Source organism: Neovison vison, chromosome 1 (assembly GCF_020171115.1).
Source record: "Neovison vison isolate M4711 chromosome 1, ASM_NN_V1, whole genome shotgun sequence".
NCBI classification, from domain to species: Eukaryota; Metazoa; Chordata; class Mammalia; order Carnivora; family Mustelidae; genus Neogale; species Neogale vison.
The window spans coordinates 66,375,696-66,389,773 of NC_058091.1; the positions used below are offsets into that span (position 1 = coordinate 66,375,696).

Genomic DNA, 14,078 nt, shown 5'->3' on the forward strand with positions numbered 1-14,078 from the left:
CAAACTTACAGAATCAAACTTGTTGAATTTTAGTGTCAAACGATCTCCTCTTTAATATGACATGCACTTTTCATTTTGGAAGAGGGAAATACATTTTCATTTCCCCCTTCTGCTTCAGCAAGAGCTTGTTAAGTAAATTTACATGCAAAAGCTAATTTGATCTGAAACATTTAAGTTAAAATCCAACAACCTGGACTCCTCCAGTCTTGCCCTGTGAGCTGGGTGACTCTTTGAGGATCACTGAACACCCTGGCTTCAGGGGATGTGCCCTCCGATAATAACATCTCCCCACATCTACCTCAAAGGCTGTAGGTGGGGATCGAAGGGGGTCTGTTTGTGGAAGTTCTCTGAAAAGTATAAAAGTGTGAGGTATTCCTTCTACCTGGAGCTAAAATCACTGATCATCCCTCTCAGGAAACTAACGTCTCAGAAATGGCTTACATTTTGTGCTTCAGAAATGTGGTAATAGGAATAGTCATTGTTCACCGAGGCCTGGCCAGCCGGTGGGAGATGAGCTGATGGTGGAGGATGAACAAAACCCATCAGATGGCTGTTCTTCTGGAAACTGGGGGCCACTGTTGGTGGGCTGGCTTTAGAAGACTCCTGCAGATAACCTTCCTGCTCAACCTTCCGACGCATGGTAGAATTCCAGTGGTTCTTGATAGCATTATCAGTTCTGCACAGAAATAGATCACATAAGGATTTTACTAATAAAAATTTCAATTCAGGTTAGAGTTAATTGACAGAAAACTGTTTCAGAGACCTTTTCTTCTGGTCTTTTGGGGTTGTTGCTGTTTTAACTGTTTCAGTCTTCTGGACCTCTGAAAAGTCATGCTTCCCCTATTACCTAATTGAAAATCCACAGATTTTTCTCATTATCCCATATGGAACATACATGGACTTCTAGAAATCTTTAAACTCTTGAACCACTTTGTTTCCTTGACAAAAGAATATTTTAAGTACAACCACCCTTCGTGTTTATTCTGACTGCTCATGGTACAAGGCTATAACACACAACTTAGAGATACAGCTGTTCTAGAAAATTTCTCCTTTGAGTGTGGATTAGCAGGGCCTACCCACCACAACGGGCACACAATAAAGTTTGGTGAATGATAACGATGTCACCATCACTGTCTGCTTTTTATCTCAGAGAGCACTAGGCCGAAATTTTGAGTAAAAAAAAAGGAAAAAATAAAAAAGAAAGAAATGCCCACCTTTTGCAGTCCACCTCAAACTGTTCTCTAACCAGAGGTGAGAATGGAAAATGGGATCCAGAAGGGAAAGATGCTAAGTCCCCATGTATTTTCCAACTGCAAAGCATTTTTACTAAAGTCTTTCAATTCTCAGGAAAACAGTTTCTCAATTCAAAAAAACAAAAACAAAAACAAAAACCATTTTAAGCCTCCCTTCTACTCTCTTGAAGGGGGTGGGGAAATGTATGCTAAAGAAAGAGGAAGTACAATTGCCCCTTAAATTTTTACAAGAATCAAGAGCATATCCTCTCAGGCCAAATGAGACAAAAGCCCTACTTTCTTCAGCCTCTTGGATTTTCTAAGCTGATCCTGAACCCTCCATGAGGGAGGAATAGCTCTGGAAGGTCACACAAGAACACTACCTAAACCATCAGAGCCATGGCCTTCTTTGAAAGGACCCTTTCTCCAATCCTGAAGCTCAAGGATAAAATCTATTAAATTTTTTCTATCTTACATTATTTACATAAGATTTATAATGAAAGGTATCTTCCAAATTAAAGAAAATGTGTTTATAAAGTGTTCCAGTGGGGTAAGTGGGACAAAAATGAGCTTCTTTAGATATCCCTCATAACGAGGTCATTTTTGTGCCTTGTCCATTTAAAGAAAGCATAACACTGGCATTATTTAAAAACCTGGAAGCAGTATGATAATTCTAGAAATGCTCTGCTTCTTCAAAGGAAGAAAAATGAAGCCATGTGGTATAATGAAACAAACTCTAATAACAGGAAAATGACAGCTGAGCTCCTTCTGGTCACTTCACCAGCTGCATGAACTCAGACCAGAGACAAGATGTCGATTCTCAGTTTCCTTCTATGTGTTTAGAGGTTTTATAGTTTACAGAGTGCTTTGACATCCATTTTATTTGATATGAACATTGGCCCTGTGGAGGAGGCTATTCCTCATTTTGCCAGTGGGGCGATCGAAGTTGAGGAAGGTTCAGTGACTTGGCCCAGAATGCATTGGTGGGTGGATTCTGGAAGTACTTGACCAAAGAAACGCTAAGAGCTCCTCCAATTTAAAAACCTATGGATCTGGCATATCTCATGAAACATGATCATTGGAATGTAATTCACTCACCATACATTTAAAACAAAATGTTCAATACCCACTCCCTCATTCTTCCCAATCAATATATTTTTTGACATATTATTACCGTCCAGGCAGTAGCTTTGCGATTTCTGCCCATCTGTTCCCCAGTCTCTTGTGTGCCTGGTAAATAATTCTGTCTTCCTCTTCTGTCCAGGAGGTTTTCTTAACTTCTGGATTCAAGTGGTTATGCCACCTCTCCCTACATTGTTTTCCAATTCTCCCCTTTAAGTGCTTGGCAATAACAGACCAACGTTTCGGACCGTATTTCTGTACAAGCTCTATCACCTTCAGATAAACACACAAAAATAACCTATGTTTTAATGTTATGTATTGACTCAGTGTAATCATTCTTCAGTGTTACAAGATCTTTAGAAAATGTCTAAGAATCTGCTTTCATTCACTGAAAATATGGGAATAGAGTCCTCAGCTTCCTGACGTTTTACCTGTTTCCTCAAGTTGGGAAACATTCAATAAAGATGTCTGGGGAATAGTCAGAATTGTGATTCACACACCAATGCGGGAAGAACTTACTCTCTGATCTTCTTCTTTGGTCCAAGGACCCTTGATGAGTTCAGGATTTAGAACTTTCTGCCATCGGTGCTGGCACTGCACATCTGTTCGATTCTAGACAAATAAAGTATGCACTGTCATATAGGTATGATGTGATAAGCACATACCTTTCACATAAGGCTTTCACATAAGGCTTTCTCATGGTATGAGTCATACACTGACAAAACGCACCTTCAGGAACATTTTAGGGCATGTTTGGAAAGCCTACCGATCGCTCATTACTTATAGCTAGTGAACATACAAAGAATATATCCAAATTGTATCTAAAATTAGAAGCTCTGCCTCCTTTGTGAAACAGTCCTGCCACATGAACTGAAGGACCATCATTTTGTACAGATGTCAGTTTAACTTACCTTATCCTTAGCCCGTAGAAGTACCTCTGTGGACTAAGACTAAGACTTGTTAGTGATTTCACGTGACAGTCAGGCTTTCATGGAAACCCATTCCAAATAACTAAAGTTTGCCTCCCATTCAAACTAAGAGATGTGCTTCAATTTAGGGCCTCGAGTCTTAATATTACAGCACAAAGATAAATAGAGGCTCTATATTATAAGAGAGGGTGATCTTATAAGAAAAAAAAGACAAATATATAATCAACTAATAGAAGGCAGAATTTGATTCACAGGTAAGAAGAAACCAAAGCAAAAGGATATTGGACTGAGAAGAGAAGCTTCTCCTTAAGAGGAGAAATTATGTTTCCTAAGGAAGAGTCTGGAAAAGCTTTTGATAGGGACTTGGAAGGATGGCTGGAACGTTCTAGGAGGAGACATCACCAGAGACAAAAGCCCAAAGGAGGGAAAGCAAAAATGAATTCAGTGAAACCTGCTCACATAGAGGAAGTAGGAAACAGAACACGAGCTATATGTCGGGGCCATGTGGAAGGTCATGGGCCCCTTAATTTGTGAGATTCTATGTCACTGCTGTGGATTTTGAAAAGTTCAGGGACAGCTGCATTCGAGGAAGCTCCATGAACTAACAATGTTTGGGATGGATGGAAGAGTGGAAGGCTACAGGTAGGGAAGCCAGTTAGGAAGCCCCTGTAATTGTCCAGAGAAGAGGGAAGGGGGCCAAACCTGTGGAACAGCAAGGAGGTTGGAAAGAAGGGGCTGACTGACAAAGGAATTCCAGATTCCACAGTCACTGCCTGGAAGTAGGAGGTGGGAAGTGGGATAAGTCAAAAAGGATAAACCAAAATTTTCAGCCAGGGTACCAAAAATTTGGCTATCTAAATAAATAGGAAATTTAAAGAAGCTAACTAGAAAATATCAGGAATTTTGTCATCCTACCATCAGAATGCTAATTTATATTATTCTAATAAATAAAAAGATAAAACAAGAGGCAAAGTTTTAAAAAAAAAGTTGTAAAAATTTTTTTACAATCTCTCTAGAAACCCCCGTTATATGCATTACAATAGAAACTATAAACTATAAGTTATGGATGAGGCCGTTCTCCTCCTACTTCTTATATATGAGCAAATGTGTAATATCTTAATGTCTTTTTCCGGGACATAAATGTTGGGAGAAGGTTTCCTTTTACAGAAAGAAAAAAAATTACAGACTTACCGGGAGATAATTGGCAATAACTTTCCAGTCATCTGTTCCATTCTGTTCCACCAGCTTCTTTAGCTTTTCATCCTAAGACATTTAAAGTTAATCTAGGATATCAGTCATTTACAGTATAACTTTATTCAATTAAGAGTAAAAGGGAACCAAACCAATAATCCAATCCAGAAAAAAACCCTCAAAAATATCCAAATACAACAGATATTAATGTAATATACTGGTTTAGAGCATAGATTTATTTAGAGTCTGACACACCAGAGTTTGAAACCCGACTCAGCTATTGAATAGTTAGACGAGCTTGGGTATATCATTTTATTTTTCTGGGCCTTAATGTCATCTTCTATGCAGTGGGAATGCTGATGGCTCAATGTGGGTTTTGGGAGATAACGTGAAATAGCGATGCAAGACATTTAGCGTAATGCCTGGCTCACTGAATGTTTAGTATATGAAAACTATTAAAAGTTCACTTGATGGGGGAAAAAAAATGAACTCCAATGTTAGAGTCAACAGACATTTAATTATGACAGTAAACAGCATCTTGAGTAAGAAATAGTTCAAGATTTATTTTAACATTTAGCTAGTTCAACCTCTTTCATGCAAAAAATGAAAGATCACTTTTTAGATTAAATTTGAAGTCATGGATAATACAAGAAAATAATTTTATTTTTGTATCAGCATAGTCACAATTTAAACAAGGCCAAACTTATCAGAACACAGAAGATACTAAACCTCAGGAAGAAATCTTCAGGTCTCAAGTGCCTTTCTAAACACATCCCTTCAAGTGAAAAAAAACTGCCACATTTCTGCAAAGATAACTTTCACACACAGCGTGGGTCCTTGTAGGACACAGACACAGGAATTAGGAAACCAGTGTTAACAACAAAACTTCTGTACCTCCCAGGATCTTCTAAGATCACTCCATAGATAAACTAAGCATTTCCTATGGACCTCACTGCCAATCCCACTTGCCTATCAACAGGGGTTCTGGTTTAAGTGAAGTAGGGTAGAATGAAACTGAAGAAGAGTCAGTATCATTTATTCTAACATAAAATCCTCTAAAATCAGTTGCAATTGTTTTGAAAAACTTTAAAGAAATCAATTTTCCCCATACATGAATAATTTTTGCCCCTTAAGTATTAGTTCCTTAAGTAGAAAGATTAAGCTTTTGCTAAGCTAGCAGAAAAAGGAAGGTGGGAAGAAGACATATATCCATCCATCACTGAAAGCTGAATAGACATTCATGTATATGGCTCTGTGAAATATTACATATCACAACTGTTTAATCAATCCATTATGACAAGATGAGTTCTGTGAGTATTTTGCTTCAAACTTTTGTTTTGTTTCAGGAAATAGCAATTCATTCACTTGTACAGAGAACGCTTGTTAATATCTTCCTTTGCATCAAGTGATTCTGGGCTCAGGGAACACAAAAAGGAACAGACACTTAGCCCTGCTCTCAGCAGATCTGTTGTCAGTCTACTGGGGGAGGCACGCATGTTCCAGCACTAATAAGTAAGAATGTGTATCCAGTGCTTGGAGGATACAGCCCACCTGCCTGGGGAAGGCAGGGATGGCCTCAAAGAAAAGGCGATGTCTTCACAAGTGATAAAGAAGTAGTAAGAAGCAGTGCAGCAGAAGGATAAGAACAGAATAGGCACAGAGAAAACCACAGATTAAATCTAAAGTGAGAAGGAGGGGACATTCAAAGAACTATGAAGAGTCTGGAAGTGGATGGTAGCGTGTACCCGTGGGGAAGTGGTGAGAGGATAGCATGCTGCACAGGCAGGCTAGGCTAAGATTTCAAAGAGCCTGCTAATGAGTTTGAGCACCTGTCGTTTAGCCGAAACATTTTTTTTTTCATAAATTGATACACTTCCATGTTTTGATAACACAATTAGTTACCTCTTCCCTGGTCCACCTAGTTTTCCCCAAGTGACGCTTTCCAGACTTAGGCAGCAGCCCATCATAGTCATGATCACACATCTCAATGTCTTCATCATCCTCGTCACTACTGTATATGCTGCAGGAATAAAAAATGGGCAGACGTGGACTGAAACCGGAAGACTTAAACTACTGGGTTACAAAATTTACACGAAGACTCGGTCTTTTCAAAGGTTACAGAGATAAAATTTGGAAAACCTGCACGACAAGATTGTTTTCTGCATTCTGTTGCTCTAGCATTGTGCACTGGTTCTGCTGGTAGTGGTATCCACAGATACGGCCAAGGACCTGGCACGTGCTTATTGCTCTGCATGTTTGAACCTGCTGAGACTCCTAGGCCAGCGACAAGTTACATATTTCACAACCTTCCAACCAATGAAGGCTTAAGTTGAAAACTTAATGTTAAGGACAATAAAAGAAACAGGAGCCTGTGTCCTTTACATAAGCACATGCTCGAAACCTTTGGCTTACATCACAGCATTGGAATAAAATTTCTCCAAGACAAGCAACTCAATTATGTTACTCCAACGGGGCTGGTGTTTTATTGACAGAGAAGGAATTCAAGAAGCGATACACCCGACAATACAATCATAGTTATCCCTTACAGATTGAGAAGATTAAGAAAATGTAAAAGGAGAGGATTTTAAAAACCCAAGGAAGGATAAGGCCATCGAGTGATCAGACTGCTTTGTGCACAACATTAAGATCCAATAGCTCAAAACTGCAGGCCAGTTGGTCCAACTTGTGGCTGCGATGACAATACTCAGTTTCCTAAGTAACTAAATGAATAATTAGGCCACTTGGTAGTCACACTCTTACTTACTTTTTTGGTTTTGTTTGTTTGGTTTGTTTTTTTTTTCCCCTGACTGAATGGTATTTGACAACTCTTAAGATGCACCTAATTCAAAACTGAGGGATTCCCCTAGGTGGGTTTAAAAAAAAATGCATTAGTATTTTGAGGAGAGCCTTTTCTTTTACCTAGTAGACCAAATTCTGAATCCTGATGACTTTTGAAGTAACTCTACACTAAGTGTTTATTAATCATATACTAAATAGATGACAGTAATGTTATAGCCGTGTATAAGATATGCTATCTTAAATTCTATCATATTAATATAAATGCACCTTAACTATCTGAAATTATGCTATCTTAGAACCTTCACTAAAATTTTTCATTGTAATATTGAGAAATCCAGCAAACTGAGTACAGTTAAAAAATCGTGACAGAAAGCAACATCATAGTGCCAATCATGATTTTCAAAAAGAAAATTTGTATTTATATCAGGTTTTGTCTTCCCAAACTAACTTAACAAGTATATATTACTCACCCCCTTACAAGTCAAGCAGAAGTATTTCCCCAAAATCCTGAATTTGAGGTTCTTATAATTTAAAACTATTATTTTGGGCACAAAATGAAGGTCCAGGCTGCATGGTGACAAGTAGCATGTGATCCAAACTTCAAACACCACAACAAAAGAGATCACTAAGCTGTACTTATAAGCTACAATGATTTTTTCATTTAGTGTCTATTCTTTAAACAAGAGTCTCATCCTGTTCCCCACTGTCAACGAGAGGTTCTAAACAACTTGATTAATAAATAGAATCGATTCCTGTAAATATACACATACATATACACATATGTATATGTATGTATGTGTGTATATATATACATATATATGTGTATATATATATGTATATTTCTGTAGGTCAGCATCTTTGGAAAGATTCACAGGGAGCTTCTTGGAAAGCCTCCTTACGAAATATCAGGAATACCAAAAAGAGCAGAATAATCTGAAAAAGGAGTCACAGATTCAATTTACTTTAACGTTTTAGGTTTGGCTGGATCTGGAGAAGTGAGAAACTACATTTTCCCAACTAGTAATTGGGCACTTTCCTCCTGGAAACAGCTCATCTCACAGGAACAAGCAACAAATGCAGCCGCCCATAGGGGGCAGTCAACGTCAGGTGAGAAAGGATAGGCATCAAACAGGTCTACAAGTTCTGGAGGCAAAGGTGCAAGTTCTAATTTTGCCTCCACTTCCCTGCATGACTTGGACAAATCACTTCCTCTCTCTTAGGACGTTAGTTCCTCGCCTATACCTAAGGGCTTGGATTTTATTAGTAAGGTACTTTCCAGCGCTAATAAATGATGGTTTCACGTCTTCAGGGCTTTTTCAAATTTCAGCACGGAAGCAGAGATGTGCAAAACCAGAGTCTTGGGGGAAAACGTGGCGTGGGACTTCTGCAGGTCCTGAAGAGACCAGAAGGGGAGCAGGGCGAGCCCAGGGATGCTCCCAGTCTCCTCCGGGGGCCATCAACAGGTTTGGCACCTGGACCAACTTTTGAGCTTTGCAGGCGATGCCCTGGCTCCAAGTTGTCCCGGTAGCCTAAATAGCACGACTAATTTCTACCAAGGACCTGAAATAACTTTACCTTCTTCTGTTCTGACAAGCTCTCAGACTCAACAGTTAGAGGACTTTCAAAGGTTGATTTCAAGCTTGATGCACTCGACTCCCCACCTGCTAGACCTGGTGTGGTTACAAGAGTACAACTATGAATATTACATTCTGTCAAGGAAACAAACCGTGCAAAGAAACGAAAAAGAAAAGAGGTGTTGGGGGTTGGGAAGAGGGAGGGGAGCGGGAGGAAGTGCCTTGTAGCCGCTACTGTGATTCTAGAAAAGGGGTTCAGACTCATTTCGCTGACCTGGTTAATAATCCCTGTGACGCTCGCCCAGCAAGAAACGGCTTTGAGCCCGCAGCGGGGTTTCTCTTCCCCCTTAGGCAGGTTCAAGGCTCCCGCCCCTCCCGGCCGCCACCCTTCTCCGCTACCTGGGAGCTGCAAGGAAACTGCGCGGCCCCGCCCCACCCGGCCCGCAGAGATCTCGGGGCGCGGAGCCTGCACCGCGCCTCCTCCCAGAACCCCTTCCCAGCTTCCTTCTCCTCCACCTCCCAGTTTCTGCTCTCAGAAAAAAAAAAAAAAAAAAAGGGTGCCCTCGGCTGCTCTGCTGTTAAGTCCCAAAGTCGAAGGTGAAACCACTTCAGGGGCAGCACCCCCGTGCCGCGTGGCCGGGCCCAGGGCAGGCGTTGGTTGCCCAGGGCCCCCCCAGGTCGCCTCCCTTTTTCTCGGGCGCCCAGCCCAGCCTAGGCGCTGCTCCCCGCCTGGCCAGGCCGGGCCCGAGGGTGCTGCTGCACGGCCCAAGCCCACACCCACGCTCCTTGCAACTTCCCAGCGCGGCGCGGGGACAAGCGACAGCCGGTTCAAAACCAAATAAGTACATGAAAAGCAAACAACCAGAAGGAAAAGAAGTTGGCTTTGCTTTGCCTCCAGGGGCTTATACCAAGAACCTCTGAGCGAGGGTCGGCCGGTCAACTCTTCCTCTGCACCGACCACCTAAGGCGGCTGGAGCAGGGCTTGGGGAAGAGCGGCAACTCAGCCGCGTCCACGTGTGCGCGCCGCGCCGCGCCGCGCCAGGACCTCTTGCCCCAGCGCCGCGGGGATTGCGTCCTGGTTGCGCGGCAGCGGCCTTGGGTGCTGCCCGCCTCTGTCCTTTTCCGTTGAGTGGCAACCGCGACGGCCGCTGGGCTTGTCACGGCACCCCGCGGCTCGCAGGGAACTCCGGCGCGTCCAGTCCGGGAAGTGCAGAGACCAGGGGAAAGCGGGCGCGCCCACGATTGACAGTTCGGACGAATCTTTCCCTCGTCCTCTTCCCTCTTCCCCTCCGCGCAGCCACAACGTGAGGGGATTTCGCCCATCATCACGGCAAGCCTCCCCAAGTGCAGGGACATGTGCGGCGCGGACGCGTGTTGAGTGCGTGTTAAGTGCTTGCATAATAAATAAAAGCCTCCCAGAGTACTATGATGAGAGCTTTCAAAACCTGGGCTTACACCAATTTGCAAATGTAGAGATCCTTTTTCTCCCTAAAATCTTCCTGGCTGCCGCCTGTCAGCTGCTACTCTTCTTCGCCTCCGTAAGGAATGAATGAAATTTAAGGGAACTACCTGCAGCTACTAAACAATCCGGCATTTTCCCTATATCTGCCATATGCTCTGCGCTTCCAAGTCCAAACATATCGCAGAGCATCCACCAATTACGCTGCGACTCCTTCGCCGACGCCCGCGGCATCAAGCCGGGGACCTAGTGGGCTCCCCGGGGCTGGTGGTCGCCTCTCAGCCCCCGGCTGGAAGGTGCTGCTTTTTTAACCCCCTAGGGAGAAACGTCTCCCCGTGCAACTTGCAAAATGAACCCCAGGGCATGCTTCCTGACGTCCTGCTATATATTTTCCGCATAGGCTCTTCCATTCATCAGTTCCACTCGCGGCTTCTGCTGCAGAGGCAGAAGCTCTAGGTCCTCGCAGGATCTGACAGCCCCGCAGAAGATCCGGGAATGCATGCCCACCTGCTCCCCGAGCGCCTGGTGCCCCGCGCGCCCCCGCCCGCGGCCGCCCGTCCGGGCTCCCCGTTACCTGTGTCGGGGTCTCCGGGCCATGGTGCGGCGGGCGCGGGGCTCAGCTGGGAGCCGCGGAAACCGCACGGGGCTACCGCCTCCCGCTGCCCGCCGCCTGCCTGCGTCCCTCCCCCGCTGCGCGGCGGCGTTCCGCACCGCCTGGGCGAAGTTTCTCGGGAGAAAGAAAAGGAGGAGGAGGAGGAGGTCGCGGAGGAGGAGGAGAAGGAGGAGGAGGAAACAGGTTGATATTAAAATGTAAACTCTGTAAACAGAGATGCCATCAAACAAAGAGCTTTGGACACTCCCCCTCCCGCCAAATCTGGCGCCCCTGCAGTGCGCACGCGCCCTGCCCGCCGCCTCCGCGGTCGCCTAGGCTGCCGCCCGCCGGCCCGGCCGCCGCTCCCCTTCGCCTCTCGCGCCGCCGCGCTGCGCCTGGCGCGCCGTGAGCCCCGAACAGCGCGCGGGCGGGGAGCCCGGGGCGGGGGAGGGGCGGCCGGGGGCCGCGGGGCGCCTTTTCTTGCGCAAACCCCGCAAACCTCGCGCCACGTCCCGCTGCTGCCGCGTCCCCTCCTCGGCGGCCGTGCGGCCGTCGCCCGGCTCGGCGTGCCCCAGGCACCAGCGCCCCGAGCTCGCCGGGCTCTGATTCACTGTCCTGGGGGCGGCAAGGGCCGGAGGGGCGGGGGGAAGTACTGCATTGGGGATTGGATTTTAGGCAGGGTGTAAGATTCAGCTCTCTGGAGATGAAGTGGAGGGTGGGGAGGGGTAGTAAGGGACGAGAGCCTGTGTTTTCACTGGGTTGTTTTTTTTGTTTGTTTTTTAAATCTCTCCAATTGAACTTGTTAGTGACAAAGGACACTTAAATGCAAGTGGGGCTGCAGTTCTCACCGCTCCTTATGGGACATCCGGGAGGAGCTTTCACTCCTCTGCGAGATCCTGGAGCCAACACAGCCCACGCGCCGCCGCCGTTTGGTCACTAGCACTTGACTCTCACCCGGCACACGCCCGGCCCCACCCACCCTGCCCGGCCCGGGCGGCGCCCACCGCACACCTCTGCCCCCGCACCACCCCTACAGCCCGCGCCCTGGATCGCACACCTGCAAAATCCACGGAGTTCCAAACTGAACTAAGGAAACCCCACGTGTGCTGGCAGGGTTTTGAAAGTTAAGCGGTTTGTGATACGGAGGTCGGTATCCAGGCTTAGCGTAGTTTGGGGACTGTGTTTTACGAGATAAAAATCATCGAAGACTTTTTGTGTTCATTTAATTAGGGACTCTTGAAGAAATAAAGGGAGAAGATAAGTGCTGAATTTATAAGGATTGATGATTGGGGGATTTTAGGGGAGTTTTAGTTTTACTTCCGTTTATAGACTTGTACCATTGGGGATTTTTTTTTTTCATTCTCTGTACACACTTAATTTATTTTTCCTTTAATCTTATAAGTTGAGACTTCTGCTGACTGGGTTTGTGGGTGTCCCATGTGCCCTGGCAGTTTAAACTTAGCTCAGAAAGCATTTTTCTTACTAAAAAAGCATTTTCTTACAGAAATGAGTCATAATTTTATTAAATGGTGAAGCATGCTAGGTTTCAAGACTTTATCTGGTGTTTTAAACTTTGTTTCTTAAAAATTGTAATATAGTTTAAGTCCTTATCAAAAAAATGTTAGTTGCTAGCAAGGTTTTAACATTACTTTCTTCCTGAGGAAAAAACAACCCTGAAACAAAAATTATTGTGAGGTATTTCAGTTCGCAATTCTGAGAGATAAGTCACTTACTTGCAAGTCAATATATTTTTAAAGCCAATATTTATTTGTAGATTCTATAATAAATTTTCTCCACATCAAAAATAAAATAAATAATAATAAAGAACAAACATGTAGAAATTACTCCAAAAGGAATTACATTTCGTTTTTGGGATTACTTTATGAATCTAGCTGGTGTGATTCCCAAACTGAGCCTCTTTGGCACAGAGTATAAAAACCCTTCCAAAAATGAGTTCATTTTCTCAAGATAATTAGGAGGTACAACTGCCGTATGATTCTTAAACTCCTTTTAGGTAGAAAGATATCAAAATCAGTTTTATTCCCTTTATTCGCTTTGTAAATCATTTTATGTGTTTTAGGGATTTATTTTATTTTCATTCCCCAGGAAGACATTTTGGAATATAGTTTTGTATTTTTCCTTGTATGTGTAACATAAGCATAATCCAATAAAGAGTATATGTGCAATGATTCTTATTAGGCTAATGTGGGATATATTGCCACCTGATAACCATATGGAAGGATAGACTCAAATGGAGTTACCATAAATTCTTGTATAGATGAAAATATATTTTCAAAGCTGTTACAGAATGTTTATTACAACTATACATTTTCCCTTCCACTTATAACTATTACAAGTGTATTTTTAGATGAAAACTTTATATAGTTCATCACTTTTTTTTTTAAGATCTGCCTCATCAGTTATTTTAGCTGAGGCTGGGTTGGGAAAGGGCTAAATTCACATAAGACTTTTATTTGCATTGCATCAGACAGAGGTCAGCAACTTTTCTGTAAAGGGCCAGATAGTAAATATTTTAGACTTTGTGGGCTATATTGTGTGTTCTTTTCTTTCCTCCTCCTCCTTTTTTTTAAAAAATTTTTTTTGAAAATGTAAGAAAACGTGTTTAACTCAAGGGCCATATCCAGCCTACAGGCCTGAGTCTACCAGCGCTAGAAGAGTGGTCTTCAGTCTTCAGTGTGTCACAAACACTGAGTGTTCCTGTGAAAAGTATACATTCCCAGGCAGTGCCCCTAGAGACCATGATTCAGTAGGTCTGAGGTAGGGCCTAGGAATCTGCATTTTAAATAAGTACCCAAGTGGTTTTCATGGACGTGGTTTCTAGACAACACATGGACAATCTCATTATGAGAGAGATAACAAGAGGGTTCAATACAATTTCACCTTTGTGAATTGTTGCTCACCACCTTCCCCCCACCTCATTCTCTTGCACCTCTCCTTAGCTAAAGATTCAGTCTCTCCAATCCAAAATAATTAAATTCTGTGAGAAGGTTGATGCCAGTGACCACAGGACTATGGCAGCCGACTCTTTCTTCCTGTACTGCTAAACTTCAGCCTCAGATTAGAATTTGAAAGGAACCACTCATCATTCACTGATCATCATTAGGATTCTCCTCCGTGAGAAAGCAAGCATTTACAGCATTTTGTTTTATTGCTAACCAT

At 43.6% G+C, this 14,078-nt stretch overlaps 1 protein-coding gene across 8 annotated transcripts in view; it reads right to left on the reverse strand.

Annotated features, from left to right (window-relative positions):
* The window catches only part of MYB (MYB proto-oncogene, transcription factor), a 34,201-nt gene extending 23,231 nt beyond the window's left edge, over positions 1–10,970 (reverse strand). For 5 of the 8 annotated variants that reach the window (XM_044248360.1, XM_044248354.1, XM_044248345.1 and 2 more), the window contains exons 1-6: positions 10,881–10,952; positions 6,377–6,494; positions 4,475–4,546; positions 2,874–2,966; positions 2,407–2,627; positions 442–676 (exon numbers count right to left, since the gene is read on the reverse strand). In XM_044248360.1, the coding sequence (XP_044104295.1) occupies positions 442–676; positions 2,407–2,627; positions 2,874–2,966; positions 4,475–4,546; positions 6,377–6,494; positions 10,881–10,903 (762 nt within the window). In that variant the 5' untranslated portion in view covers positions 10,904–10,952. Of the gene's footprint in view, positions 1–441; positions 677–2,406; positions 2,628–2,873; positions 2,967–4,474; positions 4,547–6,376; positions 6,495–8,848; positions 9,198–10,880 lie in introns of those variants that run through there. The other 3 variants (XM_044248368.1, XM_044248326.1, XM_044248335.1) reach the window with 3 other exon arrangements.
* Positions 10,971–14,078: the final 3,108 nt, after the last annotated feature.